Genomic DNA, 15,922 nt, shown 5'->3' with positions numbered 1-15,922 from the left:
AAGCAAACACCAATTCGTCACCCAATTACTCCTTCCCGTACAACGATTCCCCAATTGCATATAGCCTCCTCTCCCCTCCCTGCCCATTCTTCTTCTCCCACTCTGCAAACATAAGAACCTCCGATTCCAGCGGCCAGCCGCTATCCACACAAAGTCCTCACCACACCTCCACCTCCATCTGCGGATCACAAATAATCTCCCCGCCGAGTCCTCATCCACTATACATGGGCCCGATCTGGGACCCGCACGCTGCGGTCACGGCGACTATAGCCTCGACCGTAATCCTGGCCTCGGTCACGACGTTGCTGTCGTTGACTGTGGGATCGATCACGTCCGGTTCGACGGCGCTCGGACACGTGAGCGTGTCGTCGATTGTCTCGTTGCTGCTGTCTGGGAGCTCGTCGGTTGCGACCCGGAAGTGTGTTCTCGATTCGTCGATATCGTCTATGGCGGAGTCGGTAGCTGTACCAACTAGCAGAGCTCTCAATATCCGACCCTCGTCCTGTATATTGATTAGCTCACCATTGTCTATCTTGGTCGGAGGGGGAAGCGCACTTTGTTTTCTGTTGGTGTAGTGGTTGATGAGGTTCATGCCTATTGTGACGAGGATGCCGGCTATGGCACATACCAGCGTCACGGTTGCGCTTTGGTCCACTGGGCGAGTTAGTAATTTGGAGGGAGAGATGATGGGATTAGGAGTTCTTACGCATTGTTGCTGCAGGTTTGGGTGTGGAATGGAGGTTGTAAGGCAGTATCCCGGACGTGCTCTCTATGAGCTTGCTGGTGGAGGGAAAGAGCTTGGAGGCACAGGTGCTGTTGCTGCAGGTGCTGTTGCTGCAGGTGCTTTTGTTGTAGGTGCTGTTGTTGTAGATGCTGTCGTTGTAGTTGTAGATAGTGCGGACAGGATTGACGAGCTCAATTGGGAGGATTTGCTGTTGTCGAGGATATTTACGAAAGAAAAGCCAGGTGTGAAGAGTTTAGAAAAGGAGAGTGAGTTGGTGTGGCATTGCCAGCTGCATCGAAACGAGGGAGGTTGGAAGCAAGTAAATAGTACATAGAATAGTACATACGAACGACTCCGGTACCATTTGGAAGCCAATTCAAACGGGGAAAAAGGGGCCACGATGAAGTGTAGGTGAGTAGCGCTCTCGACAGTATATAGTCATAGAAACGAGTCCAAATTACATCGTCATGGAGCATTCATTGAGCAATTGCGAAAACTTCCCAAATTGAATGTTTGGTTGCTCGAGCAACAGTGAGACCGGGGTTGGATGTCTGAAGTGGCTATGCATGCTGCAGCTTCGGTACTCTTTAAGTGGACGTTGACCATAAAACATTGTGACTTCGGAGCCGTAATGTGACTTGCAACGAAGTCGCCATTGAAATGCTTCAAATTTAGAATTGAGACGGAATCTGCGAGTTGTATCATCTTACAACTCTATAATCACTCCAAAGAAGCGGTATAGTAAGTAAGAAGAATGACATACATTGAAGAAGTTGTAAGTTGCAAGTTCTCACCACCTCGCTTAGCGCATGTTACCGAGAACCCCTCTTCACACAATGAAAACTTGAGAACAAGGTGAACATCTGTTGAATCGAATTAGAATTGCATGAACCATTACTTAACATTCTCAATTCAATTGAAACAAAAGCAGAAACAACATCGCACCACTATTGCTGCCAAAAGTGTGAAAACTTCAAGTCACGCCTTGACAATTATGGACAGAACTCTCTATCCGCACCCGTAGAACAATGCTCCAGACAGACCCCGACATTGATACACCCACAATAAGGCTCAGGACCTTAGGGGTCAAGTCAATCCCCAACCTCTCGAATTTTGTGATTGGAGTTTGATTCGGTGAACGCTTTGCGATCCGGCACCGCCGACACACTCGACGCGTTCTGCGACACGCTACAGGGGTTTGTCTGCATTTGAAGAATAAGATGCACTGTGTAGAAGCGCGCAGATACGATAATTGTCCAGCTGCAACGAATGAAGAAACGCATAAACGAGTGCATCGAAAGAGTAGGTCCAGAACGGTCAGTAGAAGTACATTAAAAAACAGTCGAAATCTGGATGCGCAACGGAAATCTCGTGCACATTTTAGCTACATGTGACTTCACACTTGCTTGCATCTTGCTTGCATCTCTCAAAAAATATAAACCGAACCCGTTGATGACATGAAGTTAAGAAAACATTACATGTGCAAGAAAGATTTGAAGAAGTACAGAACAAGAATGGAAAAGATGAAGGTTAATGAGGGACGTGTTTGTTGACATGGTGATACTTCCCTCGGTTCTTAAGTCCGATAGCCAATCACACGCGATCAAAACACCAGACCTCGACTATGGACATCGTCGGAAAACAGAAAATATCTAGGTAGGCATTTAACCATAGTTAAATTTAATCATACTCAAAACAAGTCTTTCCTTCTATACTTAACTTAGCCAATATAATCCCATTACAAAAAAATCGATGCAATTTTCCAAGTCAAACATATGGTCACGTGAAACTATTCCTACCTAGGTACCCTCTACCCTCCAAACCATGAAACTCCATCAAATAAAAAGTATAACCTCACTGCCCATCTCGTGTTTTTCTTTTCCCGTTACCAGCTCCCCTTATTGGCACACAACCATCCAATCACACATCCGCCCTACCCTTTACCTAATAATGGAGGGTCGCTTTCTCTTCTCCGCGATTCCGAAATATTTATCTAGCTCCCGAGCACAGATATCCTGACTTCTGTCTCTGCACCAAATCTCTCTTCAATCATCGTGATACTCACTGTGAGCTTGCCAGCGCCAGGCGAGGATAACATGTGAAGGCTGTTCTGGGAGGCGGATATCTCCTGCTCTGTATGCATTTGACCTCCATCCCCTTGCACAGACTAACTGGCCTAGACACTGAGATCCGTGAATCCGAAAAGAAAAGGAAGACCGAAAAGCAAGGAGAAGAAAAAAAACCCCAAAAAATGCCAACCCTCACCCCCCGTGCCGCAATAGACGGAAACTTCGGCTCAGACCCGATGGCGAACCCGCGGGTGCCGTTCCCGCTGATTATGTTGATCGCCGGGATGTTCGTTGTGGTTATCCTTGGGCTCGCATTTAGTGGGCGTGAACGTCCTAGGGTTTAGATATCAGACACCCATGAGAATGGCTTCAAGATATGGGAGAGGGAATGAGGAGGTGGAGGAGGAATTTCGGGATGATCGAGCAAGCTCGTATCTATTGGAATGTAAATGTAAATATACAACGAAGAAGAATGTCCAAATGAATATATACAAGAAATCTCCCCCTCATCCCCCTCCCTCCTTCATCATCAGGGCTCAAGACAACTAAAACCCAGCAGCCTTAAAATGGCTCTTGCCCGTAGGCTTCGCAAACCCCCCCGAACCAAAAGCACCCGTTCCATGAGGATGGTGGTGGTGGTGATGACCACCGAATCCAGCCGTTGCAGTACCAGTAGCCTTGACCCCCAACCCAGTGAACTGGTTCATTTGTCGCGCAGCCAAGTCGCGGGCGTGACGGCGTGCCACGGTCGCGGAGTCGTAGCTTGTGCCCTTGAATTTGTTGTAGAAGGATGAGATCCAGGAGAGGAGCGTGTTGAGGGTTGTTCCTTCGGGCAGCGTGGTCGAGGTGGACGAAGGTTGGCTTGCGGAGGAAGTTGTGGTTACAGCAGCTACGGAGGTGGGAGCGCTTGTAGCGATTGTGACCGAGTCAGCGGATGTGACGGCCAAGGTCTCGGTGGTGAAGTCGTTGGTGATGGTAGTTGAGGATGAGGTTACGACGGCGCCGACGTTGATGGCAGATGAGGTGCCGAGGATAGCTGGCGAGGTGGTCTTGGATTTGCTTTTGCATGCTGATTTGCTCTTCTTGGTGCTCGTGGGAACAGTGCTGTTTCCGTATGGGGCAGAGGTGACGGCTACTTGGGTGGGGAGGCCAGAGATGGAGGATGATGTGACTGCTACGCCTGCAGCTGAAGAAGTTGAGGAAGAGGCTGCAACTGCTGAGATCGCAACTGATGAGGCAGCTTCGGTGGTTGATGCTACTGAAGCAGCACCAGTTCCTGCTCCGATTATGCCAGAGCTGACGGCGGTGGCGGATGGTTGTTGGGTCTCGGACATGCTGATAGCGCCAGAGTACAGAGTTGGACCTGGGATATCGTAGGTGGAGAGGGATGCGTAGATGTTGACGAGAATGCCAGCCTCGGTCTCAGAGTACAGGGCGGTTCCGAGAGTACCAGATGGGGTGGCGGTTCCTGTTCCGGTGATCTCGAGGTTCACACATTGAGGGTAGTTCTGAGCTCCATCGGCTTCCTCAGCCGAGTGAAGGGCGATGATCTCGTGTCGGAGAACGTAGTTTCCTGAGGCGATGTCGGTGGGGATAGTAACAGACCAAGAATTGTTGTTGGCAATCAAGGTGTCGGATGCCCAGTTTCCAGGAACTGTGGTGTCATCATAGAGACCTTGAGCATCAATCTTGAACCATTCAAGAGTGGTCTTGTCGACGGTTGAGCAGTCGCCATTGCAGTTAGCGAGGTAATCTGAAAGGAGTCAGCTAAAAATCTTAGATCGGGGCGTCTGACTAACCAATGACAGGGCCATGGTGAGATGATGGCCAAGCAGTCCATTGCAGCTCAACGATACCTCCAGCTTTGACAGGTGCGGAGGCCTGTGCATTGGTAGCAGCCAAGTGACAGATGATATCACTGGAGTTGTATGCGTCTGGAGCAATGAAACCGTTGCTCAAATCCTCTGGGATTGACCATCCAACAACCTTTGGCTGAGTTTGGAGATATTGGAAGCTTGCGGAGTAACCCTCATAGCTATACAATTGTTAGCTAAAATGAAAATGATGGATCTTTCTTCACATACTAGACACCATCGGCCACTATTCCCGTGACTGTTCCATGTGCGGCAACTTTGGAAGCAAAAGCCACAAGCCCACCGAGGGCAGAGATCTTGGAGAAGGACATGGTGAAGAAAAGCTCTGTAAATCTTCGCACAGCGTAGTGATCGTGATAGTCTCGGAGTTGTACAAGAAAGGTATCCCAGCTTCTATCGATTCAATCGACGAAGACGATGAACTGGACAGTGAAAAGAATGGAACGCTTAAAAAAGCTGTAAAGAACGTGAAGCAAAGAAGCTGCTGATGAGAAAAATTGAGAGGATTAAACTTCTTGAATATATACACATAGAAGAAATGGGGCCTCGCGGTCATAGGATGTTTGTTTCCACTCGGTCGGCATCTCTCTAACGGCGGGGTAATCTTGATGATCCACAAACAATAGACTTTTCGAGGTTCTGGGCCCATGGACTCCTGTGAGGACTGATTGGAATCTAAAAGGTCCATTGCGTGGACATGTCTAATATTGAGGTGTCCGGCGCCAACCGACGAAGCGAGAGTGCTCAACGTGCATTCGCGCGGCGCCACTGCCCAAATCGGAGGCTCATGCGAGAGGCGTCCAGCAGATAAAATGGCTCAAGATTAGATAGGATCTCTGGTGTTGTTTGAAGGAAGTAGGAAAATCTTCACTTCAATATATTCAGCACGGGCTTATCCCAGGATTCCCAGTGATCGATGTTTCGGAGCCAGGTTAGCGGGTCGCTCCCCCTGAAGCTTGCATCCAAATGGAAATTTTCGATGGGGCGATTCCGTCTGATGTCGCTCACGGAGAAATTTGTTTGAAACATTGCTGATGACCTGGCAGGATCTGCCCATTTCTCTAGAAAACCCATGTGAAGATCGTGATGCGAGCAAATCCAAGAAAAGGGAGGCGGCGTTGTTTAATGTTTATTGGGCTGGGGCGACTGTGATGTAAGCTTTGGGATGTTTGTTTGGTGATGTGATGACAAGTGGACTGCATTCCGTTTGCATTGTTGCAAAGATCAGGGTTGGGCTGTTGAATGATTTGTTTTTGGAGATGAGAGATGTTTGAGATAAGTGAAGGATGAGAAAGGAGAAAGAAGAACATTACTCGCATGACTAAGCAATCGGACGTCTACAGTGTACGCCCCTGATCCTATGTTAGTTCATGCCACTCGATTATTTTACTTTGATTTGAAGAGGAGAGAACTTGTGCCGGTTCAAAATACTCAATTAATAACGGACTTTGAATCTGGTCATATGTTAGTTTCTTGCCATTCGATGATTTTACTCTAATTTGAAGAGAGAACTTATGCCGTTTTAAAGGACTCAATTACTAATGGACTTTGAATCTTTGAACAAATTCTGTTCATTTATGCACTCTCTTCAAATTGAAGCAGCATGTCTCCATATTTCTAGCAAGCTGGAATATGACTAGGTAGGTACACTATATCAACTTGGTCCTCAACTTTCTATGCTCTCAAGACCATGAAAATTGACGTATTGAGATGAGAATTTATCTGACTGAGGATGAATATTTGATTCTCGATTGTTCTTTTACTGAAGATGTTGACTTAATGTTCGATTTGAGGTTGGCATCGCTCTCGCCACCCGACATCCCTCAATCAACTGTATAATACAGGATATATTGTTACAAACATCTTCAACAATTGGATATACATATGTACGTTCGAATCATACCGCATACTTCGAGTCTCTCCAATCAAGACACAACCAATCTCATCTTCGTCCTCTCCTCTCCCGCCCCGGAATCCTAAGCACAACATCCAATGTCCGAAAACTCGCCCGCCAATCCGCAATCTTATTCAACAACTCCCAATCCTCCTCCTCCTTCTCTTTGCCCTGCACCACCACCTCCTCATCCCCCCAACTCAACCCACACGGCAAATACTCCATCTCCCCATCCCTCCCCCTCCTCCTCGTCATAACCAACAGCCTCCATTTCCTCCGATCAATATTAACCCTCACCTCTTTACACCGCATCTCCTCCCTCACAAAACCTCCTTCTGCTTGATCCGCTTCTTCAAGTCCCATGATCCACATAGAGACTGCCGCCATAGCAGCGCCGATCCAGACCCCTTCTGTCCCACAATAGCCTAGGAGCTCGATTGCTCTCCTTCGCAGGATTTTCTCGCGGCATTTTAGGGCGGTGAGGTACAGGGACGGTATGAGCGCTGTTTCGAAGGCGAATGTGGGTGCTGTTTTACCCTGTGGAACTTTCTGCTTACAAGAGGGAGGGAAAAGGACACAGGACGCAAGGTCGACGATGGAGCGGAAAGAGGGCAGGAAAGCGTCGTAGGCGAGTTGGTCGCGGTAGAACATTGTTGAGAGGGTTATAGTCGCGGCTAGGTATTGGAGTTTGAGGATATTGTGACCAGCGATATCTTCTGGTTTAAATTCCATCTGCGCGAATCTTTCTTGCCAGATGGATAGGAGGTTGTTTATGTGGTAGATTTTGGCGGCAAGGAGAGAGGGAAGTGGGGAGTAGGGGAGGGTTTGTTCGTGCGGTTTTATGGGACGCAGGAGATGCCACATTCGGTAGGTGATGGAGTCTAATGTGAGGCGGGCGGATTGGAGGGAGTGGAAGGTGGATGGAATGATGGGATCGGGGACTTCGAAAGAGCCGTAGAAGGTGTCCCAGGTGCAGGCTTGGATGTCGAGACAGCAGAATGCTTGGTGGATATCGAGGAGGGTGTCTGATGGTTTCTATTCCCCTATTAACTGACGGTAATTGGGGATGGAGAAAGTGGCCGAGATAGCACTCACAGTGTTCCGCAACCGTTCTCTCAATACATTCCCACCATCTCCCAGAAGATGCTGTCCAACTGCCTCTCGGCCGGCTAACACCTCAAACATAGCAAACAAGATACTGCCAAGAAGGGCGATCTCGACATTTCCCTCAGCAACCCTCCTATTCACGCCTTCCAGCGCTTTCGCATAGATAAGGTAACCCTCCACCAAATAGGCCTTCACATTGACTGATGGATGATGGTGTCTCGACTGGTATTTGAGTAGAACCGATATAGCGATGACGGCTTGCCGTATACATGTCTCTTCATGCGAGATCTGCAGGATGAGCCTGAGGAAAGTGTTGGAGTGATGCGGTAAAGAGGAAAACGTGAGGAGGTGAAAGAAGTGTTCGAAGTGAGGGAGTTCATGGCTGAGGAATGGGGAGCCGAATGTTGGTGTTGGTATCAACTTGGGCAGCTGGATCATGCGTGATCGTGGGACGGGTTTTAAGGGACCTTTGGACTTTTGAATGGATAGAGGGGTCGAGGTGGGGTGGAGGAAGTCACATGTTCGTCCTGTTTGCACGCACGGGGTGCAGGCTGGTTTCTGTTCATCGCATTTTTTGTGTCGCACCCTGAGGAGGTTAGTGCTTGGAGTCGAGGATGAGGAGAGCTTTGTATGTTTAGAGATGTGCAACGTGGAGAGGATCAGGGAACGGAGATGTGATCATACTTGCATGTCTGACAACCCCTCCTGCTCTTCGGAGCACCAATCCTTTTCTTCTTTTCGACCGTGCTATGAACCATCATGCAGCCCGGGAATATAATGTGTAGGTAGGTGAAGTAAAGAAATCTGGAAGTCGACAATGTGACGTTTTGAATGGCCTGCTTCTCGCTAGTTTGTACCCCTGAGATCCCTTGACACGAGACCCCACTCGGATGTCCGGGCAATTGATTGGCTACAGCGTATTTAGCTGGCACTTTGCTATTTTTGGCACATTCCAGTCTTCGACCTCATGTATATAAACGGCAATTTGAAGAATTCACTTCACTTCACAGTCTATATTCAATTCCTTCCGAGCGCTTAATCGAAAAGAGAAATTTGTCGCGCGTGTTCATGTGTCCGTCTCTACTTGTGACGAGGCAAAGATTGTCTGGCTGAGCTCGATGTGTTCAAAGACTACCTATAGCTAAATGCTCTTGCTACAAATGGCGATATTGTTAACGCCAGTCCGTCTCGTCCCTGGGTATCTTCCAAGCAAATTTTCAGTAACACCTGTCCCAGGGTATCATTTTCATAAGTAACAACTCCTAACATCGCATCCCATTCGAATCTCGTCGAAGCGAAGCTTCAATCCCAGCAACAAGTCGTAGCTCATTCTCGCAAAGCATGATAAGTCGCATTCTCTTCTCCACTGACCGGAGTTTGCCTCTCTCAGTCATCATCGCCCTCATTCTCAGACATCTGAATGGGTGTATGACCTTCACTATCACCAATTAACTCGTCCCAAGGATGAGGCTGCAGTGGGAGTTCGGTAGGTCGCCAACCCCACACTACACTCTTGGACGGAGCATCAAAGCCTTCCAGAACATCATCCATGTTAGGGAGCTGATGGCATTCCGACGCGCCATCCTCATCATCCATGTGCCACTCTTCGTCAATGTACCGTTGGAGATCATAGGGTAAAGACTCCATCAGTTTTATCTCTCCGCTACCCTCAGGCAAACCATGTTCGTGCCAGTAGTCATCAAGTTTGGCAACCATCAGAACTTTCTTCAGTGCAGGCATTAACCGAGTTGTTTGTCGAAGAGTTTTGATAGCCTCGAAAGCGATCCCATAACCAAATTCCTCCATTTCTTCGTCAAGATAACGATCAATTGCTAGTGTTTGCAGATTTTCAGCCTCCAAACCCTTCCAGCTGTAAATGAATGGGACCACTTCGGGGGCAAGGTCGGCATCAAGGTACAAGGTATCCAGTGAGAAGTTGAAGGCGATGGCGGCTTCGTGAATGATGGTACCAAAGCAGATGGGGTATAGGTATTTGACAGCATCACGCGAATCCTTGCAAACACTCAACGCTACTGGTGGCTTGTTGGTGCTAAAGAAACCATGATTGACGTTGAACTTGACTTCGACAACACGTGCCGCGAGAGACCATTTCCACTACAGCAATTAGTTTCAAGTTTTCTCCTAGAATTTCGAATTGGAAAGATGGATGTTCTGAGCAATAGCGAGTATGAAGAATAGAGGTTTGCTACTTACGATGGCTTGACGAATTTCGATGGGCAGGTCTGAAAAGAGAGTGAAGGACGTGAGGTAAGGCTTCCAGATCTTGGGAGCAGCTTTTGCCCATTTTGGGGAGTAATAGTCAGGGTCATCGTACTTGGCCATACCATCCGGCGTACCTTCCTTGGTCTTGGATGCATTGGAATCCATATTGTTAGGATTGATGCACGTTGGTGGCTTCTCCAGAAAGAAGAACTTGAAAGTCTCACAGTGAAAGCTGCGACACGTCGACCTAGGCTCTTCCATGAGTGCAAGAACATAGCTTCATGGCAGTGGTGACGAACCTTGCTCTCCGAGTCTCTGGTACCGCTGAATCACGACACTTCGTACAGAACGCGTTCTCGTTGCGATTCTTGACGTGTTCAGTCTCTCTTCCTCCAGCGCATCAGTCTCACTTGCGATCCCGCAAGTCGAAAAGAGCCTAAGGATTCCACTGGCAGAAGCAATTCGTCATGCATGCAGTGTCACGAGACCACGCTGGCAAGCCGTTAGAGATCTCCATGTTGTGTGCAGTCGATAATCAACACAGCAGAACTGACCTCTGGTCTTTCCTTTTCTCTGCTCCTCTTTCCTCTACGCCCTGTCCCTCACCTCGTCGTCGTCAACGTCGTGAAATTCTGTCTCTGTTCCCGTGCGTGTCTGTCTCTGATTGAGATCTGCCCCTGGATATGCAGGCCAATGAGTGACAACCGGTAGATGTGGGATAAGGAAAGAAGGCTAAACCGCTTCCAGGCCATGGAGAATTTTAAAGCCTGTCGACATCACATGATTTTAAGACCAGACCTTATTGGGCCTAGCGGCATCCCCTTTCCGACTTGGACGTGGAGAGGAGCCAGCAGATTAATTTCTTCGAGTCGTACCGTCACAAACCTCCTTCTCTTCAACCCCATACGCAAAGTACTTCGTACAGTATCCAGAGGTACAACATCTCACGTCTCGCAAACTTTCACTTCTGTCACCCTCGCAGGCGCTCAATTGTTACTCACGATCATCTGTGGTACGTTTGCTCGCTGCGCGCACATACCATCCGGGGCCACACTTAAATGACAGCTTCATGAACCCTGTCATTAATTGCCATAACCCCTTTTGCCGTTCAACGTCTACGGCCAGCGTCCAAAATCTTGTCACATCTCTTCTCCATCAACCCACAACTGACTCTGAACGCGCCGTCTGCAGATCGAGTACTCCGAGCCATTTTCTTTCGTCCAGTATCGATATTGCGACGACGCGAACACGCGAAGCCTAACGACTGTGAGGACAACTCTTTTTGGTATGTGCAGATCGTCGTATTCATGCATTGCGCATCACTCCATCCTATCAATACGAATGAACTACAACGTTCACCTGCTCTAACTGAAGTGGTCTTTTCTTGATCCATAAATCTGCCGCGCAAGCAAAAGCAAGTTCTACGAAGCTAATCCGAACTTTTTTTGAAGTAGACCTTCACCTCACTCCTTCCTTCACGACAACCTCAATCGATCCTTCCACATCACAATCGAGACAATGGGTAAGCAATATATTTCTTTTAGATGGCAGTAAGCATCCAGGACTCCTTGGACGATTTAAAGTTCAGTCATTGAAGATGGAAGTGTCCACCGCTCACCGAGATGACACATGGGATCGAGCTGTAGTAATCCTTCCATTTCATGGATAGGCTTGCTGCATGCTTTCAATTACGATCCCAGGTCTACTCGAATACATCACAAACGGATTGAATAAGGGTTCGACTCTCCACAAGATACCTCTCCACCATGGCTTCTGCCTTCAACAGCCTCCTCCCTCACTCACGGATCTCTCGATCTGAGAGCTCTCAGAGAGGTACAACCATGGCATTAAAGGAGATCGACATGGCCTCAAGCTCGCAGATTTATCCTGGAAGTTTGCATCGCCATCAAAGGTCGATTCCATCGGTCACTCACTACCGCAGTATGCTCGATGTCGATACGCCAAGTCTATCTCCGATGGCATTCCAAACCGAGGAGTCCATGGAAAACTGGGTTGCCGAAAAGCTTGATCAGACATCGCGGAAGCATAAAACGGAGAATTGGGCTGACATCTTGTGTTTCTATACAGCCACAAATGGCGTTGCCCCAGCGGCACCCACCAGAGCCCCAGCACCAGTTCCTAATGGCAAGGCTGTATCTCCAACCTTGGAGGCACCGCAGACCGTGAGCTCAACAGATCCAAAAATCGCTGCTCAACAAGCTTCGGATATGCGCAACATTGTGCGACGAAAGCTCACTGGCTACGTTGGATTCGCAAATCTGCCCAACCAGTGGCACCGAAAGAGTGTCCGAAAGGGATTCAACTTCAACGTTATGGTAGTTGGTATGTATCATCCAATCATCTCCTCGGCATTTTTTTAACATGTCTCAGGTGAATCTGGCCTCGGAAAGTCTACGCTGGTGAACACTTTATTCAACACTTCGCTCTACCCACCCCGTGAGCGCAAAGGCCCCAGTCTGGACATTATTCCAAAGACTGTTTCTATTCAATCCATAAGCGCAGATATTGAGGAGAATGGCGTTCGTTTACGTTTGACCGTTGTTGATACCCCGGGTTTTGGTGACTTTGTCAATAATGATGAGTCGTGGCGTCCAATTGTCGATAACATTGAGCAACGTTTTGATGCATACTTGGATGCTGAGAACAAGGTCAACCGCATGAACATCGTTGACAACCGTGTTCATGCCTGTGTTTATTTCATTCAGCCAACTGGCCATGCTTTGAAGCCTCTGGATATCGAGGTTATGCGCAGACTGCATACCAAGGTCAACTTGATCCCAGTTATCGCCAAGGCTGACACAATGACCGATGAAGAGATTATGGCATTCAAGGCTAGAGTAAGTTAGCCACGACGCCATATTCTTTCAATATGCTAATTTTGCCAGATCCTCGCAGACATCAAGCACCAAGGTATTCAAATCTTCGAGGGGCCCAGATACGAGCTTGACGACGACGAGACGATTGCCGAGAATAACGAGATCATGTCTAAGGTTCCCTTTGCTGTTGTTGGAGCCAACTCCGAGATTACCAGCGCCGACGGACGAAAAGTTCGTGGACGCAAATATCCTTGGGGAATCATCGAGGTCGACAATGAGGAGCACTGCGATTTCGTCAAGCTACGACAGATGCTCATCCGAACACACATGGAGGAACTCAAGGAGCACACCAACAATGCTCTATATGAGAACTACAGATCCGAGAAGCTCACTGCTATGGGTGTTGCTCAAGATCCCAGTGTGTTCAAAGAGGTCAACCCGGCTGTCAAGCAGGAAGAGGAGCGCACTCTGCACGAGCAGAAGCTCGCGAAGATGGAGGCCGAGATGAAGATGGTGTTCCAACAGAAGGTCGCCGAGAAGGAGAGCAAGTTGAAGCAGAGCGAAGAAGAGCTGTACGCACGACATCGCGAGATGAAGGAGCAACTCGAGCGCCAACGAATGGAATTGGAAGAGAAGAAGTCGAGAGTCGAGAGTGGCAGACCGTTGGAAGAGAAGGGAAAGAGGAAGGGATTCTCTCTCCGTTAAGAAGACCCGCCAATAATCCCGGACGTACCTCCGCTATCTCGGTACCGACACGACGACACATAGCCTCTTTACTTTCACTTCTTGTCTCTTTAATCATCGATCCTAATACTGCGAGAAAATTACCACAAGGTCGAGCTCTGGGAGGGCATAATAATCTGGCTTCTGCGAGGTCGGTTGTTTGTGCTACGTTCATGGCAAAACGGGTGGGTTCGAGGAGTTTGCTTACTTACAGGCTGAGGATTGAAAAGAATGGTTTGAGAAAGGCACAAAATTGGCTCTGAGCGTTCCGTTCCCTTTCCTGCGTTCCTCTCTTGTGTGGATGTCTCTTTCTTCGTATCAATCTGTATTTATTATGGTAGCTTCAGATTTGCTCTTCTTTGGCTTTTCGGCTGCCTTCCTTTTCAGTTTCGTTTGTGCGTTATGAATGAAAAAGGGATTCGTCTCAGACACTGCTTGCTTGCCTTGATGTGACTTGACATTATGCTGTTGAACCACTAGGACAATCCTAAAGTGAAATAAATTGCATTTGCTATCTATGTTTGTTAATTCAATGCGTTTTCTTAATGTCTGTCCTCAAAGTGCCCCGCCATATCCATCATAATATCCCTTCCAAATACCAACATCCGCAATCTCACTCTCAAGCCCCTCATCAGCCATCCATGCCCCTAGAACCACCCCTCCATCTCCACAGCTGCTCTCTTCCTGCCCACACCCCTCCATACCTCACCACCCAGCCCACAAACGCCGTCCCTACCATGACAGTGGAACTCGCAAAAGCCACCCTTCCTCGGGTCCCCAAACGCGATCCCGCCCCGACCCCTCAACATCCCAAACACCTCCATCCCCAACTCTTCGTTCGTTGCAATCAACTGATACAGATTCTCGGTTCTATTCAGATCCCCGATTGTATCGGTCGGAAGAGCAGTCTTGCTGAACAGGTGGAAAGAGATAGTTTTCAGGATGTATTTCCGTAAGGGAGAATTGGGGGTTGAAAGAGGGTAGTAAGTATTGATTTGCGGGAGCGTAAGGAAGGTCGAGGAGGTAAGGTGCGAGGAGAGGATCGATGTCAAGATTAAATCCTGCAGAGTAGGGATATGGTATTTCGTAGCCAATACCTCCAACCCTAACAACACCTCCACGGGTAGTCCCACAGCCAATTCCGCCATCCTCTCAAACTGCTGCTGTAAATGCGTCTTCGGCATCTTCAGCACTCCTCTTCCCCCATCGCCCTCCGAACCCTTAGGCCGCAACTCGGCCGTCTTCTCGCGGTACAGAGCCCGGAACGAGTCTGCAAGGTCGGTGTACTGGTGTTTGGAGCCGTGGAACGAGAGTTGGTTGTTGTAGATCAGGTCGAAGTCTCGGTCGATGGAGCGGAGGTCCCGGTAGATGCCTTGAACGAGCTTGGATTGCATGGTGGAGAAGTCGATGTCGGTGACGATGCGGTGTTGCCAGAGGGCGGAGCGGGTGGGGATTGTGGCGGTGAAGGGGCGGTGGAAGGGCGTGTAGGTTGGGTTGGTGGAGAGGGATTTGAAGGTTTTTATTAAGTGGTCTTTGGTCGGGCCGTCTGTTGATATGTTAGTGTATACTTTTGATAGAGCTCTGAGAGCGAAGGAGATCATCCGAAGAGTTGAGACACATCTTCTTTGATGAAGAGCTCCTGAGGATGATCCCCAATCCTTGGCTACTAAAGTAAATACAAAACAAAGGCAGAGTTTCACGTACTGATAGAGGGTGAGGGGGTGTGGGTTGCTGTGGCGGGGGTTAAAGATTTGGTAGTAACGATGGAAGGGGTGAGAGAGGGCAGGACGGCGTTGGTGTAAATGTAGTTCAGAAGGTAGATGAACAATTGTGGGTCATCGTCGGGGAGATGAAGTTCTTCAGGTGGTTGACTTTCTTCGGGATTGAGTAAGAGAGATAGAATTGAGGATTTCTCGCTGACAATGTGACGGTGGACGAGCAGAGAGAGCATCGATGGAGAGACTCCGAGGTGGACGATGACCATGTCTGAGGAATCGGAGCTGGAAACAGGTTAGTAGGCGAGAGTATCAGGTTCAGAAGGTATACGAACTCGAGAAAAAGTGGAGAGGTTGTGAAATCCATATTTTCCGGTAGCATGTCAGGTTGAGCCTCTTCTAAGTCTGGGCTTGCCTCCTGTGCCATACTGAGGCTGGATTCGGATTCTACTTCGGTGCTCATTTTGTGTTGTTTGTAGAAGTTGTTGTAAGGATGAAGTTATCTGATGGGGGTTGTTGAAGGCAAAGACTCGCTAGCACCAAAGTCGAGAGAGTTGGAAAGAGCGGCAACAAAGATTCACGCCTGAAGAGTTAGGTTCTCGGCTTAGTTTTGAACAAAGTCTCTAGTCCAATGGAAATGTTGGCTGGATGTGATCTGTGTATCAGAAACGAAATAGGTGTAACTCGGGGAGGCGCAATCACTCTGGATCTGACGTATCAATACTCTACTTTAGAAGTCAGACTGAGCTTCTTCAT

The 15,922-nt window shown here is 48.5% G+C and overlaps 5 protein-coding genes across 5 annotated transcripts; 1 reads left to right on the top strand and 4 right to left on the bottom strand.

The window, feature by feature from the left end:
- Positions 1-3,338: 3,338 nt before the first annotated feature.
- LY89DRAFT_697291 (uncharacterized protein) lies at positions 3,339-4,978 on the bottom strand (the record flags this gene model as incomplete). Its single annotated transcript, XM_018216888.1, has 4 exons — positions 3,339-3,563; positions 3,678-4,546; positions 4,593-4,828; positions 4,878-4,978. 4 exons carry the CDS (start codon positions 4,976-4,978, stop codon positions 3,339-3,341), a joined length of 1,431 nt encoding a protein of 476 aa, XP_018071401.1.
- Positions 4,979-6,395: 1,417 nt separating this feature from the next.
- LY89DRAFT_782257 (uncharacterized protein) lies at positions 6,396-8,479 on the bottom strand. The gene is made up of 3 exons (XM_018222562.1): positions 8,353-8,479; positions 7,657-8,254; positions 6,396-7,596 (listed from the first exon to the last, which is right to left on the bottom strand). The coding sequence occupies exons 1-3, from the start codon at positions 8,427-8,429 to the stop codon at positions 6,610-6,612; spliced, it is 1,662 nt and encodes a 553-aa protein (XP_018071400.1). The 5' UTR covers positions 8,430-8,479; the 3' UTR covers positions 6,396-6,609.
- A 294-nt stretch (positions 8,480-8,773) lies between these two features.
- On the bottom strand, positions 8,774-10,262 carry LY89DRAFT_70362 (uncharacterized protein). The gene is made up of 3 exons (XM_018217333.1): positions 10,191-10,262; positions 9,883-10,138; positions 8,774-9,783 (listed from the first exon to the last, which is right to left on the bottom strand). Exons 2-3 carry the CDS (start codon positions 10,054-10,056, stop codon positions 9,055-9,057), a joined length of 903 nt encoding a protein of 300 aa, XP_018071399.1. The 5' UTR covers positions 10,057-10,138; positions 10,191-10,262; the 3' UTR covers positions 8,774-9,054.
- Positions 10,263-11,347: 1,085 nt separating this feature from the next.
- On the top strand, positions 11,348-13,713 carry LY89DRAFT_70326 (Septin-domain-containing protein). Its single transcript, XM_018217309.1, has 4 exons — positions 11,348-11,413; positions 11,496-12,234; positions 12,283-12,749; positions 12,798-13,713. The coding sequence occupies exons 2-4, from the start codon at positions 11,658-11,660 to the stop codon at positions 13,431-13,433; spliced, it is 1,680 nt and encodes a 559-aa protein (XP_018071398.1). The 5' UTR covers positions 11,348-11,413; positions 11,496-11,657; the 3' UTR covers positions 13,434-13,713.
- A 385-nt stretch (positions 13,714-14,098) lies between these two features.
- LY89DRAFT_734034 (uncharacterized protein) lies at positions 14,099-15,629 on the bottom strand (the record flags this gene model as incomplete). The annotated part of the gene is made up of 3 exons (XM_018219870.1): positions 14,099-14,997; positions 15,156-15,451; positions 15,502-15,629. The coding sequence occupies 3 exons, from the start codon at positions 15,627-15,629 to the stop codon at positions 14,099-14,101; spliced, it is 1,323 nt and encodes a 440-aa protein (XP_018071397.1).
- Between the last annotated feature and the right edge of the window lie 293 nt (positions 15,630-15,922).

This window comes from Mollisia scopiformis, assembly GCF_001500285.1.
Source record: "Mollisia scopiformis unplaced genomic scaffold LY89scaffold_12, whole genome shotgun sequence".
Classification (NCBI taxonomy): Eukaryota; Fungi; Ascomycota; class Leotiomycetes; order Helotiales; family Mollisiaceae; genus Mollisia; species Mollisia scopiformis.
Note: the sequence above shows the minus strand (reverse complement) of the source record. Positions and strands in the feature narration are given on the sequence as shown.

Excerpts from the sequence above, each read along its gene's own strand:
- LY89DRAFT_70326 (XM_018217309.1), top strand. The coding sequence starts at position 11,658 with ATGGCTTCTGCCTTCAACAGCCTCCTCCCTCACTCACGGATCTCTCGA. Across the intron at positions 12,235-12,282 it reads CTTCAACGTTATGGTAGTTG|GTGAATCTGGCCTCGGAAAG; the intron begins GTATGTATCATC and ends AACATGTCTCAG. Across the intron at positions 12,750-12,797 it reads TTATGGCATTCAAGGCTAGA|ATCCTCGCAGACATCAAGCA; the intron begins GTAAGTTAGCCA and ends TAATTTTGCCAG.
- LY89DRAFT_70362 (XM_018217333.1), bottom strand. The coding sequence starts at position 10,056 with ATGGATTCCAATGCATCCAAGACCAAGGAAGGTACGCCGGATGGTATG. Across the intron at positions 9,784-9,882 it reads TCGAAATTCGTCAAGCCATC|TGGAAATGGTCTCTCGCGGC; the intron begins GTAAGTAGCAAA and ends TAATTGCTGTAG.
- LY89DRAFT_782257 (XM_018222562.1), bottom strand. The coding sequence starts at position 8,429 with ATGATGGTTCATAGCACGGTCGAAAAGAAGAAAAGGATTGGTGCTCCG. Across the intron at positions 8,255-8,352 it reads AGGGGTTGTCAGACATGCAA|GGTGCGACACAAAAAATGCG; the intron begins GTATGATCACAT and ends TAACCTCCTCAG. Across the intron at positions 7,597-7,656 it reads GAGAACGGTTGCGGAACACT|AAACCATCAGACACCCTCCT; the intron begins GTGAGTGCTATC and ends ATAGGGGAATAG.